This window comes from Molothrus ater, chromosome 2 (genome assembly GCF_012460135.2).
Source record: "Molothrus ater isolate BHLD 08-10-18 breed brown headed cowbird chromosome 2, BPBGC_Mater_1.1, whole genome shotgun sequence".
NCBI lineage: Eukaryota > Metazoa > Chordata > Aves > Passeriformes > Icteridae > Molothrus > Molothrus ater.
The window spans coordinates 59,656,711-59,683,049 of NC_050479.2; the positions used below are offsets into that span (position 1 = coordinate 59,656,711).

Sequence of the window (26,339 nt, forward strand, 5' to 3'; positions counted from 1 at the left end):
GAAAGGCTCAGGTTGGAAGGCACCCCTGGAAGTGCCCTTGTCCAACCCTCCTGCTCAAAAAGGGGCATCTCGAGGCAGGTGCCCAGGAGCATATCCAGATGGCTTTTGAGCATCTCTAGGTCCCTGCAAACTTGTATTCAGGAAGTACAAGCACAGACAGTACATAGATTCTTAATTCCTTTTCTCTATTGTTATTTACAATTTGATCATGACAATAAAGCTGCACTAATGGAAACAATTAAGGACATACAAGTTGTTCTTTAAACAGTTTCTATTATTCAGAAATTAGGTAACTTAAAGCAACTGCTTGCTGGCTTTGATTCCAGGTAAATTTATTTTGAATTTAGAAGGTAGACAGAGGACCTACTTTTCTGTAAAAATTTCCAGTCACAACAAATTTGCTATCTTCCATGACTGTGACTACAATTCAACTTATCACAGAGGTGGAAGGACTCCAAAGTGGGTGGTTTGTGTCTGCATCAAGAATAGTAATCTCATCCTCTTCACTGAATGCACATTTAGCTCCTATACATGCCAACTTTTCTTTTGAAGCAGTACATTCACATCCTTACCTTATCCTTACCTATATGCTTAAAGTGATTCCCCTATCAAAAAACAATACTAAAAATGAAATAAAGCAGCTTCCTTATAGAAAAAGTTGTATTTACAGTTTTATTTAGCAGAGTTAAGGAGCAAACAATTTTAACACTGTTGTGAAAAGTGTTTTTACCCAAAATTGCCAAGATCTAATAAGTTATTGAACAGAAATACCAGGTGTAAGGCAATAATCATGACCAGCCATTAGAGATCACCCTATCCCAAAGAGGAGAGCTGATAAAGGTGGTAAAAAATTTGGACTGATGGACTCAATTCCCAGAAATTAAGACAGATGATAAAAATAGGGTTCCACTCTTGAGTATATCTTTAAGATCTGCAGGTGAGGGAATTTCTAAAGCACGCAAAATGTACAGACAATTCCTGTTTTCAAGGGAACATTCAGTGCTTTGAATCCAAGAATGCTATGTCCATACATAGTGGTCAGTACATGACTATGGCAACATATAGATGGTAAAGATCAGAAACAGGATTAGAATTTTTTCCATTCCACGTCATCAGGAGGATTTACTTCTACCTTCCTTTTACCAACATCAGACCAGTTGGTGCTCAGAACTGTGCCACCAGACTCCATCTGCAATATGAGAAAGAGCTTGTTTAGTTTGCTGAACATTCTAGCAATATAAAAGCCACAGTTCCTACAGCAAACTTCAAAGAGTAGTGATTACACAGAAATTGTGTACCTATGAAATAAAATTTGACAGAGCCATCATTCCATAATCTCCAGCCCAGCAGTACTTTTATCACTACTGGACACAGTGAGATGCTGCTTCATTAACAAGAAGCTTTTAAAGGGTCAGTCACGTTCTTGCCTGTGATGGCTACAAATTAAACTAGAGTCAAGTAATCAAGAGGAATTTGATCCTTTCACCCCCTGGCAAGTCTTCAAGCTCTACATGAGCCAAGCCTCTACTTCTTTTGGTAATACAGATTGAAATGAAGAGACCAGTGACAAAGCACAACCTTGGATTTATAAAGAATCACATTCATCAGAGTATAGCCCTGTAGCTTTCAGTGAGTGTAGTTGTACCAGTATCTCCAACAGACCCATGGCCAAAATTTATTCATTTACAGGCAAAATTTTGGTAACAGGCTTTTCCCACATATGTGAAATTTAGTAAATCGAATCAGTGTGCAAAAGTCAAAGGTTTCTTCAGAGAAAAAAATGAAGACTTACGAATGATTTGTTCATGGCACGTTTTACTTCATCTGTACCATCTGAATAGATTTGCTGGAAGAGTTTATTTAAAGCAGCATCTCCTTCCAATTTCTCATTTTTCTCCTCTTCTTTGATTTCAACTACCAGTTTGTCCCAGTTCCTTGTATAGTGAGACGATGATGGGTATAAGTGCTGGGTATCTGAAAATAGAAGTGTTCGTTAACTAAGCATTTTCTCACTACTTTGAGAGCATCAGAGAACACAGACACAGGTACCTGATGAATCAGAGATGATAATGGGACATCAAAATGCAAATGGACTCCTCTGAACTGATATAAGCATTGCAGAAACAAAAATAAAGGAAACTAAGAAATGCAGAAGTTTATTTTTAGGTAAACAGAATTATGTAATTTTGTTATCCAACACACACACAAAAAGCTGGCCAACAGCAACTGAGATAATTGATATCAAAAAGACATATTGGCTGACAGCAAAAAAAAACCAAAACAGCAGCCTAGAGCCATAGAATAAGTTGAGCTAAATTAAAAAAAAAATCTGAAATCAATACATCAGGAAATTCAAATTCTGTCAAAGACAGAATGTTTATCTGTATTGAAAAACCCCAATGTATTAGTCTCCAAGCGAAATCCAATACTTAGGGAAACAGTAATTATTTAAGCAACAGGTCACATAACATACAACTGCTGTCTGGGTCTGGCCAGGACAGAGTTAATTTTTTGCAGTAGTGGCGAGGCATGGGGCCTGAAGCTCAGTGGGCCAGGCCAGGATGATACTCTACAACAGGGCAGATCATTGCTGGGGTGGGATGATCTGGGCATCCCAGAAGAAGGGTAGGGCTTCCAGTCAAGAAAAAGGTGTGGGGAGAGGGACACCATCCATCCCCTGGTCCTTGTCACCGGGGTCCACTGGTGCATTTTGCATGTAAATCACTCTCTCTTTTGTAGCCTTTTGTTATTAATGTTGTTGCTGTTACTGTTTGCTTTCTAATTTAATTGCTCTTTCAAGTAAACTGTTTTTATCTCAACCCTTCACGTATTGTGCCTCCAATTCTCAACTCCATCCCACTGCAGTGAGAAAGGGGAGGGGAAAGGAGAGCGAGACCTCGATGGTGTCCTTTGGGAGGGTCCCAATGGGGCACTGAACTGGGAGGTACCAGTCCTAAACCACAACACACACACTTAACAACGTACAGAACTGCAAAACAGGGACCCAAGCAGATAGGCAGAATTAATGACAAGCATATATATCCTTAACAATTCATCAGATTAACAGAGGTTATGACTAAATTTAATACCTATGTTTCACTAATGGCTTGCAGACTTTCTGTCAATTCTTGACAGAGTGAAACCAAGACAATTGGGCTTTTCATTGCAAATATGAAGCTGTGATTTTATAAACAATATTTAACACAGAACTATTATTAATAACTGTAACTCACTCAATACAAATAAACCATTTAATACTAAATAGTTCAGAGAACAAACCTGGTGTAAATTGTTTTAACTTAGGAGAATCTCCCTGGCCCTCCAGCTTCTCCCATCTTACAGCCTCTGGCTTCTTCATTTTTATCTCAACCTACAAAACACAAGACAAAGAACAAATTAATCCATATGCAAACAATTCTGCCATGCAGCTCCAAAGTAGTTGGATCCTGTAGCTGTAAGAAATTACAAACACTTGGTTTTAGAAACACAGCCTCTAATATGAAACCTGTATCACAGCCAAATTTACCTGCCTTACAAGACAAAGTTACTTGAGTTCAAGTCACACATCAAACAAGCTCCCATGTGCCTGTGCAGCTTTTGTATCAGACTTCTACCTTTCTGTTCAGGACCACTTAACTTTCTTTTACTTACTATTCACTTCATTCTTTTTGTAAATTATGGCATTCCAAAGGTAATGATCAGTCCCAAAGTCTCTACACTGCCAGGCTCCAAGGTATTGCCTTTCAAGCATCCCTTTCTTGGCAGTCAGCTCTAATAAGCAGCAGTTTTGAAAGACTACAAAATCCAACTTTATCTAAGTTTACATTTCATTTACCAAAAAATTCCATGTTTGATGTGTACTACACAAACCAGAGAAACACCCTGGGACTATGCAGATCTTCCCACTGGAGAAATTCAGAAGCTGTATTCATTTGGTTCAATGAACAAACACTGCTATGGAGAAAATTGTCAAGTATTCATTGACAAAACTGGCAATTAAAAATGGATGTGGTTGCAATTACCATAGGAGAAACAAAATTAAGTGAAGTATGTCATGCCCTATTCACAACTTCACATAATCCCTTTAGACAACCACACTGAAATGTTTTTTTTTTCATAATTAACCTTCTCCTTTGGTTATAAGGTTACAAGGTTTCAAAACAAGGACTAACGTCACTCCTATTCACTTAAGGAGATGTCACAAAGCTCATATGATGATATTAATTAACTGAAATCAGTGCTTGCTAAACTTCAGTGCTTCCTTATTTGCAAACAGCTCAGCAGAAGCAAGTTCTTAGCTCCACCTAAAGCCACTACAACCTGGGGATCCCTGCAGACCCAAAAACAAAGGCACCACTGTAAAAGCTAACCTTAGATTCAAACAGCAAGCTCATTGCACAGCATTATGTTGATCTGAAATTTGAACTTTATTTAATCCATTGTTAAATCAATCACTGGTAAGCAACAGACTGAGGTGTCTTACCAAAATATAAAAAATTCTCACTGAAGTTTTAATGCTTCCATGTTTGCAATCACAATGAATTTTAAGAAACAGAATATTCAGTTATGAATGTTTCTTTTTTTTTATCCCTCAGGAAGCTAAAAATTCCCAAGATAAGTTTAAATACTTATTTTCCACCACTAACATGTACTGAGAACAACAAAAAGTTTAAGGTAAGAGGCATGAAAGGCAGGTGAGAGCTTCAGTAAACTTCCAAGTCCAACACCCACATGTCCAAATGCCACTCCCTGCATCTGTGGGATTTTTCAATACTTTCAGCCACTTGACAAGTCACAGATTAGGCATCAGAGTATCCGTTTTGAAAGTAACATCACAGAACCAAAAATAACCAAATAAAGTCAAAATGTTGTTAGTCTGCATGACCAACCTACCCTCCCTAAAAAAGGCCTGTATTTCAGAGTTTATTATCGCAATCTGTACGGATGCAGCGATTTCTGTTAAACTATGCAGAAGAATTACTCTTCAGCAAACCAAAAGAAGTCAGTAAAGCTACCTCCACTGGACTCTTTTAAAAACATTTTGAAAATTGCAACCTTGAAGTTCATTCTTAGAGCATTAGATCTATGACTGTAGGTGCTGTTATTAGCTTAAGGAAGCAAAACATTTGAATATCTACATTTAAGACAATCAAGTAGTTCCACAAGTGGCAGAACTAGCAGGTTCTTTCCCCAGAGGATTTGGATCTCCTGAGCCAAACATTTAAGCTAATTAGCTACTTAGAAAGGAACTAATTAGTTACAAGTGAACATGAGTATTAATTTAAAACCACTCTCCTCTGTTTCTTATATAAACTCTTCTCAACTGAGGAGATTATTATCAATTGAGGTGCGCATTTCAGTTGAGGCTCTAAAGTTAACATTCTATACTCTACTTATCAGTGCATCTACCAACATGTTTTAGGGGAGGGGGGGAGGAAAGCAGATGCTTGAAACTGCTCTCCCCTGTATCTCTTCAATTTCTCTGTTTATTTTTTCTTTCACTAATTCTTCATGCCCTTACACTTCAGGCTTTCCACCAATACCTTCTAGTATCTCAAATACAGCTTATTTCATCCACACCAAAAATGACCTCTAATGCAATATAATGCTTGATGTGAGCTACTAAACATGGACTGTTTTCTTCTCAGAATACAACCCTCCTCAACGAATCCTTATAAAGACCATTGGCTATTCATCACAGTACTCTGCCCATGCATAAAAAGAAGAAAATAAGGAACAACTTTAGTTTTGCTGCTCCAGTAAGCCCCCTTCTTTTCTAATCTGCTAGCCCTTACATTTTCCTCTCTAAAACTGTCCCTAAAACAGTACTGCACAATAAACAGCCCTAAGGAGAAGCCAATGACACAAACTAATTCCCAGTGTAAGATGCAGATTTCTTAACTCTAAACCATTTCAACCCTGCCAAGCTGGAAGCACACACAGCTGAAGAACTGAGACAGAATGTATTTCTGACATGATTAAACTTCTACTCTGTCTACTACATCCACTTCCATTGAAGTTACTCATTAGGCGAAGTGGCAGGCAGGAGCAAAGCTAGGGAAATCATTAACTTCATACCATTATACAACCACATTTTCCAAAAATATAAAGCTATAAAGTTCTGCTTGTGAAGGAGCATGTTTCTTCAACTTGAGAGCTCTATTTGATCTAAGAAGGAACAACTCAGTGAGTCTCAATTACGTGCACAAATGGCAATGAATGCATTTTAATGAGGTTTTAATACAGATACTGATAGCTATCACACAGAAAAGAAACACATCAGCACAGACATTTATGTCATATCTAGCAAAAAAGTACTGTTAGCTTTTTCCTCTCCTTTGAAAAAAATTCACTTGGGCAAGAGAAATACATCAACCCTTTGCCAACTACTTTGATTCAACATTTATATTTCATAAAACGTATGCCTGTGTGCCTCGTGCCAACTTTAGTATATAAGACAGGAAAATTTAACTGCAAATTAAATGCTCTGCATGCCACCTAAGGACAAGCCCAATTCCTCAGCTTCTCCTTGTAGCTCAAGCTGTGCAACCACCTGACCATGCTGGCAGCCCTCTGCTAGGACTTGCTTCACTACATCAGTGCCTTTCTGGCACTGGTAAGCCTACAATGGAACATGGTACTCCAGATCTAGAAAAAGTCCCAATGCAAATATAATACACTTTCTCTTTAAAGTCCCTTGCATTTTGGGTTCAAAGAGAGCAAAGCAAAAAGGAAAAGACCCATGGAATTCATGCACTACTTGTTTGAAATACCATCTTGAGAGAAACCTACCCCTCTGAGAACAGAGTCAAACGAGGGATTTCTTGTCTAGAAGAAACACCACCCACAGTGAAAGGACACAGGGAAATTTCTACTCAGAGTTTTCTGGTCATAAAAGTAATCATTTTTTTAAAGCCTACCAGAGATTTGCACATGTTTGTTTGGGGCTTAATCCAAGTGATAGCTATCAGAAAAGGCACCGCAGTTCCTCTCAAAACGTATCCTAAATGTTTTCATTGATAGCATAAAAATAAAACAACATCACCTTATTTTAGGATGACTGGCATAAAAGAGTGTTTAATCCAGTTTTAAGAAATAATTTCTCCTCTTTGGAAAAGATCAACACTAGTTAGGCAACATTTATTTTCTGGGTGGATACTTATTGTTAAAAAGCTGAAACCTCCGATGCTTGATTTCACTTGAACTTTCCTTCTGGGACAGGCAGTGGCAGTCTAACTGAGACACATGAAAAGGGGAAGAATTTTTATCTTCTACCCTAAAAGGAGATTCTGGTGTACACTGATAAACTACATGGGTTTTTGGTTTTTTTCCTGATTTTTATTGTGTTTTATATTTTACAGTCCATGGTAAGGGCAAGTTCATTTACCACTGGCAAATTTCTGTCAAGCTCTGGTCAAAACTGGCAAAGCTTAAACAACAGTCCAGCCATTAATTTTAAGACATACCAAAAGTACCCTTTTCAATTCTGGTGTTCTGCTGTATCAAACACCTAAAAACAGGAATTCAGTGTTTCTAATCAGCTACTTTGTTATTTACTGAACTACTGACTGCCTCCTCTGAGTCATAAATTTTAAGTGTTTAGAGCTGTCCTTCTGTGATCATCTCATGAATTTCACAGGATAAAATAGAACAGTCTTCTAAAAATATAACAACTATTCAAATGTGCCTCTAAGAGCACATATGCCTACAGTTTTGGTGTCCTAATTATTCAAAGACCTTTCATATATTGCTTGTACTCTAAATTCCAAGACTTTTGGTCCATAACTTTAAAAAAAATATGTTAAGATGAAAATAATTCTACAGTGTTATCACATAAAATGATAATTAAGAAATTTATTCTATATGGAGTATACTGCAACAGAAGGAATTTATTTCTTTGCCAGCTATGTGCTATGGGGAACACTGGAGGGAAAAAGGTTCAAGTTTCCTCTAACTGATATTACATAGCCAACACAAAGTTTTTAAATTTTAGAAGAGAAGCTAGCAACAGAGATCATTTTGGTATTCTCAAGCTATTTGTCACTTTATTCTCCATGTAAACCATCATTATTCCAATAGTTCTCAAGACATAAACCCCCTTATGCATCATTTTCTTTTATGCATTTATATAAAGCATGGGCACTGACTTATATGTGTGTATAAAATAGTAGTTCTCAGAGTATTATGAAGTTTAAATCTGTCTCAAATCCATCTTCATTCATACAGAAGGAAAAGAAGAAAATCAAACTTATTGTTCAATATGTAAACATCACACCAATCATAGAAGAAGAAACTGCTCCAACTAGCCCTGCCTAAAAGATGCAAGAAATTTCAGAAAATTATCTATTCACCTTAAATATTAGTTTATAATTTATAGAAAATGCTCAAGAATATACATGGGAGATATCAATCTGCATGAAACTCTTACAGTGAAAACAAGCACTCGAGAGCAGCCAAGTCTGCATTCGAGTCCCTACAAGCAATTTAATGCAAGTACCCTAAACAGGAAAGTATCTTTTAAGGACTGGACTGCAGTGGTAAGATCCAACTTCAGTTACAATAGATATGTTCCTCTGTTTATCTTTTTGTGTACATTTGCCTCTCAATAGAGACTCTGATGACAGTCCAAGAGCGTGTGAAACAGTTCCACTCTTTGCCTTTTCCCTCACATTCAGCAACAGGCATCAGTTCCAGTTAGCTTCACAGGGTATTCCAGTGTTTGCAAATCAAAATATTGGTTCAAGGAAAAAAACAACATTCCACTGATGCACACAACCGTATTCTTGGCATGAAGCTGCTGAGTGTGTGCTTCTCCCTCAGACATCTCTGTTAAGCAACAAATGTCAACTGTAAAAGAGGCTGAAGGTTTCTAACACCTCCTCGGTCTGCAGCACAACTTTGATATCTAATTAAAGGACAGTTCTGGGGTAAAGAAACCATATCTTACCACCTTTTCAAACAGCTCAACACTGCTGCATGTCACTGCTTGCAAAAAGCCCAAAGCACTACAAACTGAAAACTCACAGTAATTGTCCTCAGTCTATCTGCAGATAGGAGGAAAACCAGAAAGCACCACCTCAAGTTTCCTTCAAGGTCATAAGCACCAGCACTAAAAGCACATAGTCATCTTCACTCTCCTCTTCTAAGTCTGAGGAAAAGAAAATCCCAAGCACCACCTAGAACGCATCAGAAGACCTACAGAAACTGCTCATGTCACAGAAGTTTCCAGGGGAACATTTTAAAATATTCCCCTGGAATCCAAAATACACTGACTACATAGACTGAGCAGAAGAAGGAAAATAAAGTGAGGATGATTGTGCATATTTCATAACAGTAGAAATTCTTACACTATTTGTACATTTCTACTCTCCTGACATATTCTCTGGACAGATACATATTTACTAGTTTTTTCTTAAACATATTTAGTCCCTCATTTAAAATTTTTAAGCCTTCTTCCTTCTGTGAAGGGAGCATGATGACAGTATGCACACTGAGCCACAGAATAACTGCACCCAGGCAGCTTGCAAAGAGCAAACCTGGTCCAGCCTTTACATTTTGGCTCCCTCTTCTGGAAAGAAGTAAAAAGCCAAACAGCACTACTAAAGATGCCTTCCTCCTGTGAAACGCTGAGTGCAACAAGAGTTTTCAGCTTCCATTTGTAAGACACAAATCTCAAACTTCTACACTGCTTTTAGGAGCAGCTGCTACTTTTTGCTTGATCAGACTGCTAGAGTCAGACACTTCTGACAGATGAGGAGTACAATCAGTAACATCAATTGATTTATGATCTATCAACTGTGCTGCTAATGCACAAAATGCTACGGAGATATAGCAGTACCTGCAAGAGAAGGGCTCAATTCAGTGGTATTCAGCATTTTCTAACACTAACGTTAACCTGAGGCCACAGGCCATCAGAGTTAAATGCTGAACAACAAGAGGCAACTCTGAGTAACTTGCCACTAAATGTGAGCAGGAACCATAAGCAACTCAAAGTTCAATTTCCCAGCACTATTACCTATTGAACAGCAAGTAAATTTTCTAATTGGGTAAAAAAAAAACAAACAAAGGCTTCAAGTATGGTAATAATAGATATAGTCACTATTAAAGGCAGCTTATATCATCTGCAAAACTGTTGACAATTAGAGAATATAAAATATTAGAGGATGCATGAAGACCAATTTGCAATTTTTATCTCAAAACTGGACTTCATCCACACATTATGCTGCTCTTCAGTTGGCATCAAATATTTTACATCTTCTAGTTCACAGCTTGAAGTCAAAAGTCTGCAGATGACAAACACTAACTTATTTTTGCTCACACAGAAACTATTGAAACAGCTCAGAACATCTATCTATGCTACCCCTGTAACACTTGCTAGTCCTGTTTTTTTTCCAAACAGACTTTGTATCTCAGAGCTTGACACAGCACGGATACAAAGGTATACTTTTTAATTTCCTCTCTGGGAAAGAAACAATCCTTCTGTTGGCAATTCTATTTTTCACTACTGTCAACACTCGCTGAAAGAACCAGTTCAGGAGTCTATGAGTTCTGTCTGCTCCTTGCAGACTTTAGAATTTGTAGTTCTGCAAATACACTTAAGGCTGTTTTCTCCTCCTGGATTTGCATCCTTACAGTCATGCCTTTGCATTTGTCAAGTGATGCTGAATCTCAAGCAGTATTGAGAAAACCCTCCACAGCTCCTCTTATCTCCAAAATACACAGGATTGTTCTTCTCTCTGCCAGTTCTGCTGTTTCATTCTCTATCCCTTAATTTTTTTAGTTGTACAAAGTTCATGGACCCAAACTATTCCCTACACAGCCTGCTCATGTGTTCCATTGTTTCCTCATATATTTGCTCACATAAGTGAAAAAGAAAGGCCAGAGTCTTTGTTGCCCAGTGATGACTACATGATACTAGTGGCAACATGGCTCACACATTCAAAGCAGCAGCACAAAACAAAGCAGTGTGAACAAATCAAGTTATTCTCACCTGAAATGAATAATCCACAGGAATAGATCCGTTTCTATCCCATGAAAACTCAACTTCTTTAGGATTGCATAGTGACAAGCTCATGTAATTGGGAAGATTATGAGATTATGTCTTTCTTTCCAAGTCCTTACAAAAGGAATTCATGTAAATAGTACAAAATAATATGTGAATGGTTTGAAAAGTTTTAATCAGTAAGATTAATTTACTCAAAGTACTACCTATTTGCCATGCTGCCCATAGAAGCCAAGTATATACACTATAAGAAGCTAAGAAAGCTAAGAAAAAACTGAACTTCTGGTAATCAAACACTAAGGCTGCATCATTCCCTTAAAGTACTTAGTATTTTTCTACGAAAAATATTCTAAACCTGTAAAGAAGTCTTTGCATACTTAACATCAAGCTGCTTTTAATTTTTTTTTTTCTTCCAGACTCCATCTGGTGGTCAAAATAAGAACCAGCTGGGGCAGTTTAAATGTATTCCTTCAGTATGCCCTCACAGTCAGCTTTATACTACTCCTTTCTACAAAAGTAAGGATATGCTGAAGCCCTTACTCCTGCAGTTAGAACACCTTCTGTGTAACCCCTTACCCATTTTATCTCAAAAATAGTCTCTCACAAGTATTTAGGAATAATAACATTTGAAAATAAATGCAAAATATTTACAGTTCAGACACTGCCTGAACGTAACTCAGCCTTCCACCCCAGTTTTGGAACCTCAAAGTAGACTAAGCAGCAGACTACTAGAGATTATTTCAGAGATAAACCCAGGGTAGAGATGGCAGTGTGGAAAAGACAAAGTCAAGTGAATTTCACAGTACTCAGTTCATGTAGACGCTTCCAAAGGAAGTAATGGTAAACTTCAAAAGAAAATGAAAAGTGTAACACAAGCTAGGTTAAGGACATAAAGAAAACAGGACATCACAGCTACTGTTCCTGACGAGGTCTGTCCTCATTCCACTCAAATTTATACAAATACTAATGGACTACCAGAATTTCTACGTACTTTGAGCCATGTAAGCTACTACACTGTGGGGGAATAAGTAAAGTCCTCAATCACACAACCTGCCCAGATTTCTTTGTACAAGGAGTGGAAAAACAAAACAAACTTTCTGTGGCAATCCTCTCATGCCATCCTGAAGTCTCTCTTCCATGAAATTATGCAAGAATTATTATAGGTACCTTTCTGAGAACAGAACAGGTAGAATGGAACATGAGTATATACAAGAGAATTCCCATCAGCTCTGCAGAACCACTGCTGAAATACAAGAGAAGAATCAACATCATATTCCAGCACTGGGGATTCAGGCTTGGTTCTGTGGACAAAGCATATGTCTGTCTATCCATTATGCCAACAACAAGTGCTATACCAGACCATTGTTCCTTATTTTTCTATAATTGTACTATAAAAGAAGCAAAACACTGAAACAGCAGCATTCTCTCACACTATGCCATTTTCAAGTGTCTCCAGTCATGTACTATTTCCAGGAACAGCATGGAATACACTCTCTTGAAAAGCCATGGACAGTTAACCACATGGTTAACCTTAACCAGCAAGAAGCTATGAAAGGGTAGAGAACAATTTCAGTGAAATCTTCCAAGTCTGATTTGTATTTCTTGGGCACACAGAGTAACAAGGCTTCACCAGGCAAGACTGGCTCCTGAAAGTTTTGTAAAAGGGTGTTCATGCTTTCCTATTATCTGAATTTTAATAGTGAAGATTATAGTCTCCTTTCTCTAGCAAGAAGTGAAAGAATCATCAACATAACTCTTTGATTTGCACTTCAATAAGTGCCATCATATTACTATTTCTGATATTTGCACAAGTTTAGAAAGTCTCTCACCAGCTGAACGACACCTTGAAGAAAAAAAAAACATTTCTATATGAAAAGCAAGATACTATGATTGTTGCAGAGAGACAAGACAATAGAACAGAAACATTTTCAGGATTGCAGCAGTCAAAGAAATGATTTACACTTTAAGAAGCTCACCTTTGTTGAAAGCACTTTAAACGTACTTTGCTCTGGCACTATAGAATGAAGAAGATCAAGTTTCAAGTTGAAGTCTTCACCTGATGGAAGTCTCACTGATGCATTCATCTATTAAAAGTTGAAAACACATCTCTGGTCATCTTTAACAGCAGCTCCATTTTCAAGTAAAGGAGAGTCATTTCACACAGAGATTAAGTGATTAAATTAGTATCGTTTCAGACCATGCCATTACACTACTGCATTATTGGACGAGATGTTTCTAAGATACATTAGAAAATGAACAGAAGATTTCAGCCCTTGCTACATGTACTCAAAAACCCTACTATCTTGTCAGCTGGATCTTAAGTCTTTAGGGAAGGAATTATACAACAAATGGAGTATCAACATATTAATAATGGAACATGAAAACAATCTGCAGTTTCTCTTCTAATATAAGCAAATTACAGAACAAGTGCTCAGACTATTTTAACAAACAACCTAAACTAGATAATAATAACCAAGTACTTCTGGTATTTAATGAAGTATCAAGTTAGTTGAGAATAAAATATATTTTGCTGCCACGATTTTAGTGGTGCCAAATGGAAGAAAGACTGGATATTGGTGGGTGGGTTTATTTCTCTAACTGTCCTAGAGCAAAACATTACTAATTCATACCTATTTTAATAATACCTTGTTTCTGCCCAGTCCTGCTCCAGATGCATGTATAGTTTAAACCCAAATCAGTTCTTCCCCCCCCCCACCCCTCCACACAGGCAGCTGAAACCAAGCTGTTCCCTTACAGCACACACACCTCATACTGCTTGTGTTTAAGTCCTATGGACACTGCTGCAGCAACCCATCCCAAATCACCTGACTGGGCAGCACAACTGTACAGAAGAGAAGCTCAGGCAGGACAGAGTTCCCTTCCCATGGCTCCCTCCCCATTCTTTTTGTGCTACTGCAGCATGTAATGTTCACTGGCTTGAGTACTGCATCTCAGGGAATTTAGGGATGAGTATCAATAACCAATACAAATCACCTTTCTCTCCAAAAACTGCACACTGACATCATCCTTCTGTGCATTCTTGATCATTATGGTCACAATTACTTGAGATTCTGTTTGGTACCAGTCATACCTTGAAAAAAAAAAAAGAAGGAACAATTTTTTTTTAAAGCACACAGCATATAAAATTAGATCACTTTCCTAAATCATTCACTTCTTAGTTCAGAATCTTTAATATAGCTCAAAAACATTAACTATACCAGGCACAGTGGAACAGGCTTTGAATTAAGCGTAGCCTGAGAATAAGAAAACAGAAGTCAGAATGCTGATGCTATTCCCCTCTCTCCTGGTTAGGTTTAACCTCCTGAAAGTACCATTTAGTCTGAACAAAAGTTATGGCACTGAGTAACACTTCACTTGGATTGCCATATTTCTGAAGTTACCCTGAAAAAACCTCCTACAGTCATTATCCTGCTTCTCCAATCCCCAAGCCAAAGTGCAAATATGTCAATTACTTTAAATTTCACAGTAATACTGAAGTCAACTTACTTGATCTTTGGTGGCAGAGGCTGCTGCTGCATATTCTAGTTGAAGCACATTCAATTGGAAAGAAAGTTACATCAATGTAAGTGAAAATACACCATGAAGTACTTTTCAAGGCACAAATAACTTTCACTGATTGCTCCCCTTTTCTTGATTCCAACTGCTCCCCCCCCTTCCCTGATTTATGTGTGAACAGTGTGAACATTAACTTACAGGTTGAAGTTCTCCACTGTTTAATCATTTAGGGCAGATTACAAATTAAAAAGTTTCAATTTACATTAAATGTGTTAGTCTGTAACTTGAATATATTTTATAAATAGCAATTAAGTTCAACTTAAACTCATTTCCTCCTGGATAAGATGCATACCTAGAAAACATCCAGGGACTATACTGCTAATCTATAAATCATGAAGGAAATCTAAAATAGGTCTGAGAACTCAAAGTTCAACTTTTAAACATAAAATCCTTCTAAATCTAAGATTTGTCTCTACATACTGCTACCATGCTTCCTGTACATTTTTGTCCTCTACCCTATTCTCAAAACGTAAAAATTTAGGTTAACTATTAAAGAGGTAACAGAATATCCAATGCAAAGCCCCCCCCTTTTTTTTTTGTCCCAAGAATTAAAAAAACAGAAGGAGAGGTCGATTTCAACATTTCTTATGAAGACGTTCAATAAAAAAAAGACAACTGAAAGTTGAGCAGGTTGTAACAGAAAAAAGTCTACACAATCCACTTGCAAGCTTCTGGAAAAAAAAAAAGTTACTTCCTAACAGTTCCAATCAAGTTAGTAGTGACAACACAATTAACCACAATTGGTTCATTTGTAAATTAGGCTGCAGACTGTGAGCTAGAAAGTTAAATTTTACCTCAACGGATGCACAGTAACTGCCAGATTTGTTAAGCATTCCTAAGAGTTTCCAGGGCTCAAGTGTGCAGCCTTGGTCTCAACAGCGCTTATGTTCAGAAGAAAAGTTAAATACTTCAGGATTGCACACAATATGAAAGATTCTTTTTAAAGCTTGGAAATGAAGCCACTGAAGCAGAAAATATACTCTAGCATAACAGAAAAGTCAAAATAGTAAACATATTAAGGAAAATATCTTACCGAATCAGTCTGTGATGCTGGAAAAAAAAAAGAAATTGCATTTTCAGAAAAAGACATATTGAACTTACAAGGCACAATCTTACCCTAGCTGCTTCAGTTACTCCAGACATCCTGCATTCACTCCAGTCTCAACAGCAGAGCAGGTAGAAACACATCAGTTCTACCCCAAGTATTTTGCCTTCGTGATACTCTACTTTTTAATCAGACTTCAACCAGCAATTTGTGCAAACCAACAACTCTAATATAAACCATGTTCTGATTAACTGAATCAAGAAATTTTCCATTACATTCTCTTGCCTACCTGAAATGGATACAGGCATTTTTTAATTAAAACAACATCACAGGAAACAAGAGGTTAAAAAACCACTGTCTGGGAGTCTGCACTAGGTTTATCATACATCCATCCCCAGTAACAGCACAAAGCTCTCATCACACTTTTATCTCATGCTAGGGAAACCTCACTGGGGAAGGAGATGGAAATTTCCCACTGGGGAATGAGATGGAAATTCACTTACATGACCCTAAATATACTGTAGCACTTGTATCTAAACTATAGCTTAGTATCCTCCCACCTTATAACTATTTTTTTCTAAAATATTTAAAATTAAATATGTTTGAAAAGAAACAAACTTTCCCTTGGCTTCTTTATAATGAAAACTGACAAAAAGAGAAAAAAATATTAAGCTGCAATGAAGAAATCAGTTATTGCTTTGTTATTGCCTTTATTGGTTTGTTTGCTTTGTTTTACTGTCAGAGAATTAAGAAAATGGTTCAGAAAGACAAGACAGTGAATATTCAGGATAAAACGGAATAATATACTGCAAAATATAAATATGTTACTGCAAAATATAAATACAATGTTACTGCAAAACACTGCAAAATATAAATACAATGTTAAAGATAAAAGTGTATTGTAACCTCTTTCAGAAAAAATTGTCCCCAAAGTAACTCTTTGCAAAAAACAACATGCAGGCCAATCACTTACCTAATTCCTCCAAATAAAATTAAACCTTGCAAAAAGTGTCTCACAAAGCAGAAATCTGCTCATCACTCTACAACACAAAAGGGTTCTCCTCTATATGGTTGTTAGTCAACACACTGACATAAACTTATTCCACTGTCCCATTCTCCAGTGTGCAGCACAGAGAGAGAAAGTCACAACAGGCAGAGGAAAAAATGATACAAAGTTATTCTGTTCTGCTCTCTTTCATCAGAATCCCCAGGCAGTCTAAGCTTTGTGGATGAGTTAATTGTCAGGGCTGTCTGTCTGCAGGAAGGTATGAAAGGAAACTATGCTTACACTCAGTGACTACCGTGGGTAAGTCAGCAGAACAGCCATTAGCATCTATGGAACTTTCCACATGGAATCAAGGAGCAAAATCTCCAAATTTCTACCTCTTTCCAACTTTATCTTCTATAAGACTTGAAAACTTATTTTGATGTAAGCTTGAGATAGCAAGCTGACACTTCTACAGTTAAAATTAGTTCAGAATTGTGTATGAAAATAAGTTAAAATTAATTATGATTGTCTGATCTTTAAATAGGTACTCTCCTGGCACAGCTAATTATTACTCTAAAAACTCAATATAAATCTTCCTACAAATCTGAATGAAGCATACAAGTGCTAAGGGTGTCTACTCCAATAGAAACAAGAGATAGAAAAATATTACTTCTAAAAAAGATTTTTATTTTAGAACAAATTATTTTGTTCTAAATAAGAGGAAAGCAGTGAATCTTTGAAAAACATAACACAGCTTCCAAGCATAAGGCATATCAAATCCCTCACTAAATAAATGTGTTTTTTCTTACCATTCAGTGTTTCTTCACATCTTTTAATCCAAATAGTAAAGGTATCATCTACATCTAGAAGAGATCAAAACAGACTAATATTAAAACTCCTTCAAGCATTACATGTATTGCATGAAGAAAAAGTCCTCTCAGTAGCCAACTGGAACAAATCCATCCCAAACTTGTAGCAATTTACTAAAAAAAAGTGTTATTTCCTACAACCTTCTTGTAAGCTCTGTCATTTCACTTAGGCTTTAAGTCTTTTTGTACAACTACACTGTGTGTTATATTTCATTAAATTCTAATTAATCTGTAGGAGACTAGATTTTGTCCAACTGACAGGAATATGCCATTGCTTTCCAGTCTGTTCAACTCCTATGTAACTGTTTAGAAAGCAAGACATTTTTTACACATTTTTCTTTAAATTACTTTTTCAAACAGTCACATGCTTCCTCTCCAGAGAAATGTCAAGAGAGATGGTCTGTCGTGTAGACAACCCAAAGTTGTACAACTTTTGACAAACATCAAGTATTCTCTCCTAGAAGCAAGCCTCCCAGACAGAAATTAATTCACTGGAAAATAGGTAAAAAGGTGACAGTGTAACAACAGAGCAATCACCTTATTTCAACAATATTCCCAAAAACTCTTTCACTGTGAAGAATGTAAAACAGGAGCAATTATGCTCACCAACTACTAAGAATAGCTGAGCTTTTCTAGTTTTACAAGTAAATTCACATTGTTAACTATGAGGCAAAGGACATGGAGAAGATTGACAAAATTCCCAGCAGACACGCACGTAACACCAAGTCTGACTCCACTGCAGCTACACAATGTACCCCAAGCCTCTAAATATAAAATGTACATCAATTTTGAGGTGCACCTTTGGTCATTAAATTGCTACTCCACTCCTCAAGCCATTTCACCTCCACTTTTCTTCTGCCATCTGACCAGATATCTTAAGAGTTATCTACATTTTTTACCAAAAGAATGGGCAAACCCTGAAGCAGGCTGTCCAAGGAGTCTTGGAGATACTTGGAAAACAATAGTAAAAAGCCCCAAGCAAACACAAGCAAGTTCAACATTAATATTACTTTTGGTCAGAGCACAGAATTACAGGAATTCCAGAACTCCCATGAAACCTAAATTAATCAATATTTTCAAAACTTAGCACCACAACCTAAAAAGACTTCCAAACTTTGCAGTCTAAGCAAAGTCTCCACTGATTCAACCTCCCTCATGAGCAGGTGAGGAATTCTCTTTATAACCATGGCCTATGACTAGATTGCTATGCAATACAAACCTAAAAAAAAGTGCAGTTAACGTCCCTATTTTTATAGAAGATCACACTCTTTCCCTGAATCCTGGCACATTTTGAGGCAAATGAATTTTGATCTCTAAAATGGTATTATCCTCCCAAATAACTTATTTCTACCAAAAACTGTAGTTCAGAAAACCTTCCTGAGTCTTCACTGATGAAAATCTACTAACTCCTAAAATACAAGAAAAGTAAGAAATTTCTTTAAAAAGTTGCCATGTTCCAGCTTTACTAAATTCATTCAGTGGTCACAGCAAAAAAACCCAAGAAAATTTGAGAGTAATTGTCCTAAATCTACATAGCACACTGAAGAGTACCAGATTACACTCATTCTTCAACTAAGGGAATAGGAACTGCAAAAAACTGCATGCATCACACAGCTGAACAAAAGGAGTACTGCTTTCTAATGTTATTTCATAAAATAAAGAAACATTGTACATTCCACAGCTCATCACATTAAGTCCTACTTTGATATCCTTGTAGGTGGGTAATGGGAAGGTTGCTGTGGTACCCTGGGCCTGTCAGTCCTACCAGTGATGAGCACAAGTAGGAAGCTCATCCTTGTCAGCATTCCAGATTGAGATTTAAAACAGCCCTTACATTAGCAAAGAACAGAAACCTGTATCCATGTACTTCTGCCCACTTGTGTGGCAAAGAAACCAGCTTTGCCAGCAAAGAATTCCCCACCACAGCAATTCTTCCCAAGGCAGCAACAGCTGAAGCCACTCTTCATCACCTGCCTAGTGAATGTTGCAAATTTTCCCTCTGTGCTTTGTTCATTTTGCATTAGCTGCATTTAACTGCATGTTAATTGTGTTGCCAAAGTGCCTATGCTCACAATTGTTTTCCCCTGGGATCCATGAAACATTCCACAAAGGTAAACTCTGTTACTGACACAAACTTGCCAGCAAATTAGGTAATATATGAAAGAAAATCAACTAAGTCTGTAATTTTAAAAAGGCCTTCAGGAGACTCCTCATCTCACAGCAGGCTACAGAACTTTGTAATGAGATGGAGGAAGCACAGCAGAAAGTATCTCCAGACAAGAGAGTAATCAGGAAGTGCTAGGAAGCTTCAGAAACTCTTCAACTGAGTAAGCAGCAAAACAACAGCAAATTTAATTCAAACAGGTAGAAATGAAGCAATTCAACACAGAAAAATGTGCTGTATTTCGGGGATTCTGAATTAGCAAAGAGGACCCTGGTATTCACTGACTTATCTAAAAGATATCTGCAGCTCTGTGTTGTACTCTACAACATCAATAGAATGTGAGGTTACCCATACACATGAAAAACCTCAGATTGATACTGGTTGCCTGGTGTGGGGCAAGAATATGAAAAGTAAAGATTAGACACTCAAATTCAGCAGTGATGAGCTTGGAGATGTACAAAAAGTAACCTACCAGGTAAGGAAAGCAATATAGTTTAGCGGAAGGAATCTCTTCCTTTCACAGAAAGTTACAAAATAGAGAACTGGACTACACTGCAAAGACAAACCCGTCTCTACTGTAAAATTAATATAGACCATCTAGTTATCCAAACCACCAATACAGAAAGAGTTTCAGGAAACTTCTTATTTTCAACTCTTGTTCCAGGGCAGCCTAAACTGACAGCTGTGAGTTGCTGCAATTTCACCACATCTCCCTCCTACCACTGGCCCAACACTGCTCTGCCACTTCACTTTTGATGGCTTCAGCACTCAGACCCTTTGTTGGGCCATTTCAACACATTCATCCAGGAGGAAAGACTTTAAAAATAGTAGCTTTCTGCAGACTTAATGCACTGAAAGAAGAGGCTAAACAAGCACAAGAGTAATAAGGAGCATGATCACTTGGCATCAAGTATAAGCTTACACTTCCATGGAACTCCCCTTTTAAATCAGAGGATTAGATCACTTATTTGGAAGACGCAAAGTAATTCTATTTTTGCTAAGCCTACATGTCCCAGCCACTACTATTACAGGTAAGATAACGAACTGAACAGATCTGAGACCACAACAATTCTTATCAGATTAGGACATTTTGCTCTGCATAACCTTTCAAGGTGCTTTTTTATTTTTTTACCATCTTTTCTTGCTGTTTGGAAGAGAGGATGAGGGGGATAGGAGATAAAGGGGTCACAACCATCTTGCAATTGCTGTGTTTTGTGCTTCCCCATGTGTTCTACCAAAGCCTTCTGTTTTTAACAACTCCTTTCCTGCTTATTCAATAGAGTCAGGTTTTAAAAACGCTGTAGGTGTTCCCAAACTAAAAAGTACCAAGTCCAGCCAGAAAGCCAACACTGTAAGATGAAAAGAGAGATATAAAAAATAGGCTTCTGTAATTAAGTGGTATGTAATGTAAGGTAAAAATCCATTTGGTCAGCTTGAATACCCACCAAGTTGCACATTCTTTCTAAAGACTGATCTATTAAACTGTTTAAGAAGAAATTCCAGCTACATCTAAAGAGCCTGCTCTATTTAAATTTTTTTCTATGACACTTAACAGTATAACATTGCTACTATTTATCTTCAAGACCTCCAGGAAGCAGGAAAACACTTATAAAGCAAAAAATAAATCTGCTACCAATTGCTCAGAACTTTGATACACATTTTTAAACAGTTTAACACTTTCATGAAGTGATTGCATAAAGGCTCTCAAAAGTCAGACAGCTGATGTTAGGGACCCAATACATTAGCCTTAAAAAAAATCTTTGGTCTCCATTTCAATCTAACACATTACCCATTATTTTAACATAAGGAATACACACAAGAAACTTTAATACTTACTGTCCAGCCTCTGTCCCTCTCTGAAAGACTCTAAAGCAGATGCATAGTTTTTGATATGATATTCACCTAACCTGACACAAATAAAGAAAAATACAAGAAAACAGTGATTACTTTTCAGTGGAGTCCACATTCTATAGATAACATGCTGTATTGGTTAAAATGACGTGTAAGAATTTAAATTACCTAAAAGGTGTGGTTTTGAAATGGCAAAGGTATTACAATAATCACTCCAAACTACATGGATTTATTACAAATGGGTTGCAAGCAGCATGGCTTTGAATTTATTAATTCTCAGTATTGTAAAAAGTTTGCACAGAACCATAATCCAAACTCTAGTATTGACCTAGAGATTAGCACAATATTCCCAAAGTACCATAACTGATACATACCCTTTTCTAAGGAGCGCTACAGCATTATTTGGGTTGAGTTCTAGAGACTTTTTTGCATCTGCAACTGCATCTGTTGAAAGTCAGTTTAAAGTTGAGAAACATAATGTTATAAAAAGCAGTGAACTGTCAAGTGTTTTAGTAGTGAAATTCTTCTAGGATGAACTATGTTATCTTTCTTAGCTTGCACACAAATCACACTGTCTGAATTAAGTCTAGCCACAACTGCCACACATGAATCCCTCACAGAGCTGCAGAGCTCTTATGTAAGATGCAGCATGACTTTCATTTAGCTAAATACTCTGCTTAGATGTGAAGCATGATTCTGTTTGTTTGGTTTTTACTGGAAAGAAAAAATAAACCAGATCTTATTCAGCCAATCTTTTCCCAGGCATTATTCACTTATCACATTCCTACCATGACAGGATTCAGTCTCTACCAAGAACACAATGATGGAAGACACAATGCAAAAATCTCAAGATCTGCCTAAGAAGTCTTCTTATCAAAAGCTGCCAAGATAATATTAGACTGGAATCAAATAGAAAGCTAGGACTCTAGCAAACCCATTTCACTGAAAGTTTTGCAGTAACAAAACAATCTAAGAAAACGACAAGATTATGTACCAACACCAAAACCAGCATATTAAGTTACAGATAACACACTCTCTCGTTACTGTGATTGAAGACATCTCCTGTAAAACATGTGTTATGATACACTCGTAAAAGCATTCTTAGACTAAAGATGTTACCAGCATATTTCTGTAGAAGAATATGAGCATAAGCTCGTTGACAATAACATTCTGCATCATCTGGATTCTTTTCCAAAGCTGTTGTCAGTTCCTGTAAACACACATTAAAAAAAATGAAACAGTACTTCAGAAATCCTCATAAAAACACAGTATCAAACTCTGTCAAGTAAGAGACATTTCAGAAGATAAAATCCTAACTGGCATTTCTGTTTACCTGTTGCTTAGCTCTCATGCACAAAGCTAAACATCAGAGGCTGAAGTACAAGGAACCTGCCAATTATACCAAATGCAAGCAGCCTGTTTCTTACTGTGAAGGAAGTGGGATTTCAAATACTCTAAACATGAAGTCTAACACAGATGATCCTCTCTATTCCAAAAACCTTCCTACAATTCTAAGTATGCTTGTACACAGGTCTGCTGGATTTGAGAGAGCAGAGCAGTATTAGGAGTTTGGAAGTCAATGCACACTATGTCAGAACAGTTGTGTGGAGATAAGATGCTATGAAATACCATGTAACACGCATTATAGTGCTAAGAGATTGTTTCAATTTATGCTGAGCACAAAAGCAGAAGGAAAGATTTATGGAGCAGAGGGTTCAGAGGAGGTATTATTGAACAATGAAAATAAGCATAAAGTAGTCCTTTGTTAAGGGAATCACAGGATATATGGATTGAAATAATAACACATTGCTCTCTCTGAGAAAAGTTCACAACTTTGTACACAGAATAAAATCACAGCAACTTGAAGCACAGACCTGGAAAGAGCATCTCCAATTCTCTCCTTATTGGTGAGAGAACTCCTTCCCATTGCTAGAGCCAGTCTTCCAGGAGGGACTACAGTACATTGCTACAACTCTGTTTGCTAAGTTGACTTCTACTCAGACTTCCACCTGGAATCTAGCAAGTATGAAGGTAGCTAAGATACAAGCTTTAAACCTGCAGAAACATTTGTACAGCACAGTTGCCAGAACTCTGCTCCACCAAGACAGAAAAAAGAAGGGAAGGAGGACTTGCCTTAGCTCTAATTCAGGCCAGTGTCTTTTTCTAACAGATGTCACATAAAGTGTTTATGCCACCTAGGACTTATGAGGCCAGAACAGCTTCTTCTAGCAGCAGCACAAATTCTTACCATGTAAGATGCACACACCTCTAAAGAGATACAGCACATGAATCTAAATCCTTGGGGGTCTCTGAAGAAAGGGGCAGGCAGTAGGCAGCAGTAACTTGATCTACTTGTACTTCCTGAGATAAAGTTATTCAAAAGCAGCTGTCAATATGGAAATACTCATGGCTGCAGGTATTCCACATGGCAGGGATGTGAGGCCCTGCACATATTCAAATTGGTTCATATTATGCTGAGAGGTGAAGTACTTCTGACATTTGAAACCCAGCAGGGTCTGACTCTGACATTGAACATCAATCACAGGCACTGCTTTGACAGATCACCTCTCCCTCCAAACACTATTTCCTGTGATTTATGCTGATGACAGATGCACCAATTGGAGCCAGCAACATATGAATGGATCCTCCTACAAAACTAACCCTCATCCCAGGAAAGGAAAGCAAAGCAAAGCCAAGCATTTTCAACAGTGTAAAACTTCTCCCTTTGTGTGCTTTTTATCAGTAAGTTATCACATCTCATCCAGGCACACACATGGAGCAAGTAACTCCTGTAAGCTATTTGAGAAGCCAAGTAATGCTGGACTAGCACTGAGAACTCCAGACTATGGACATCAGCAACAGTTACTTAGAACAAGCTTAGACTTTGCCCTCACACTTAAGTAAGTGATTTCTGCATATTTTTACTCTAAAGGCCCTTACCATGTGACGAAATTGCAGATCTGTTTCTAAATACACTGGAAAATTCAGTAAAGAGTTTGCATGAATTAAAGGTGCCTTCTGTCCCCACACAGTAGCTTACATTTTCAACTTAAAATGAGAAGTCATTCATGAGTTCGCAGTTTTGTCATTCAGACAGTATTAGAAGATGGATGATGATCTTTCAATTGCATCAGATCCAGGTGCAGAAAGCCAAAGCACAATCTCCAGGAATTAAAGCAATCAAAAATCCCAAGGACACAGTGCAGAAATGCCAGGCCAACTGGACAGAAGCCCAGCCAGGTATGAAAGCATTACACAGCACCATTTCTACAGAACTGTCCCCCAGATTAGAAATACCAAGCACATGAACATAAAGACCACACATAAGCCCATGCAAGCACAGTGTAGCACCTGGAGACCTGAGCCCCTAAGCCAGCAAAATGCTGCCCTGAGCTGTGGCACTTCCCAGTTCAGAGAGCACCAAGCAAATCTGCCTACTCAGTTCAGGGATTTGGAAACAAGGCCTAAACTGACAGCAGCATTACTGTGTCAGGTATTAAATAAGTATATAAATAAGTATATGCCTATAGAATGTGTTACATAATGTTCTGAAGCACTGAATGCACAAAAACCTGAAATATAAGCTAGAAAAGCAAAACAACTATGCTAATCCAGGAAAAAATACAAAAACACATTCTGGCAGTATTCCCTAATACTTCTGAAGACCTTTTAGTGTCAGGGATTTTTGGTTTGTTTGCTGGTGGCTATTTTTAACTACAAAATGTGAAACTTACTCTTTTTTTTTACATCTTGAATTAGTTTTATTCTGCCATACAGATTTGGCTATTCCAAACTGGTTTTTAAATGTCATTTATCTTTTGAAAAACTTCAAGTTACAGCCTAAACCCCGAAGAACTGAAAAATTTAGCTTCACCATTTTCTTTGTGGAAAGATAATTTAGTATCACTTAATGGTTCTACCACCCACTCTCTTCAAGCAGTACTAACCTTTTACATCTTCTCCCCTCCTAAGTAGTTAAATAGAAACACTTATCCACCCTCCAGTTCTGTCTTCTCATTAACCATCTGTTTTAAGTAAAAATTGCCTTTAGAAAACAGATTAAAACATATTAATTGACGAAGTCATAGAACAGGCCAGGTTGGAAGGGACCTCAAAGGATCATCTCATCTAACCTTTCATGGGAAAGCCCACCTAGATGAGAGTATCCAGCAACCTGCCCTTTCGTGTCCTGAAAACCTCCAGTGATGGGGACTCTACCATGTCCGTGGGGAGTGTTTCAGTGAGTGATCATTCTCACTACATAAAAATTATTTTCTGTCGAGATGAAAGGAAGATCAGTCGTGGTGCCCACAAAATATAGGGAGAGCAAAAAAAAAATAGACCACGGCAGAATAAAAACTAAGATGCAATACCTCTCTTCAATAAGCTTGGGGGTTTTATACCCGCAAATCTTAACTGATTTAGCTGTGAGAACTACCAAGTACCTTCAAGGAAGAGAAAGTTTGTTTGCTTTCTCCCCCCACCCCTTCTTTGCCACACAGGCAGCACGAGTGCTGTGCCAGGTCCGCGCCGGGCTCCTCTGCAGCCCGACCTCACCTGAGCCAGGCTCCCGGGGGACCCGGCCCAACCCCGGCCCGGTCCGGCCCTCACCTGCGCCGCCGCCCCCGGGTCCCGGTCGACGTCCGCGTCCGAGAACCTGCCAAGGAAACACAACGCCGTCAGCGAGCGGGAGGGCGGCGGGGCCGCGGGGGAGGCAGGGCGGGGGAGGGCGCTCACCGCGGCGGGGCCGCTGCCGCTCCCGCCGCCTCCTCCATGCCGCCCGTCGCCCCCAGGAAACTTCTGGAGCCGCCGAGACGCCCGCGCCGCACGCACCGCGCAAGGCC

General features: G+C 38.0%; 1 protein-coding gene across 1 annotated transcript; it reads right to left on the reverse strand.

Moving 5' to 3' along the window:
* Positions 1-646: 646 nt before the first annotated feature.
* Positions 647-26,339, reverse strand: SUGT1 (SGT1 homolog, MIS12 kinetochore complex assembly cochaperone). Its single transcript, XM_036406535.2, has 13 exons — positions 26,233-26,339; positions 26,107-26,152; positions 22,615-22,705; positions 21,870-21,939; positions 21,481-21,551; positions 17,421-17,474; positions 15,612-15,628; positions 14,510-14,544; positions 13,997-14,093; positions 12,979-13,086; positions 3,280-3,370; positions 1,793-1,974; positions 647-1,189 (listed from the first exon to the last, which is right to left on the reverse strand). The coding sequence occupies exons 1-13, from the start codon at positions 26,268-26,270 to the stop codon at positions 1,088-1,090; spliced, it is 1,002 nt and encodes a 333-aa protein (XP_036262428.1). The 5' UTR covers positions 26,271-26,339; the 3' UTR covers positions 647-1,087.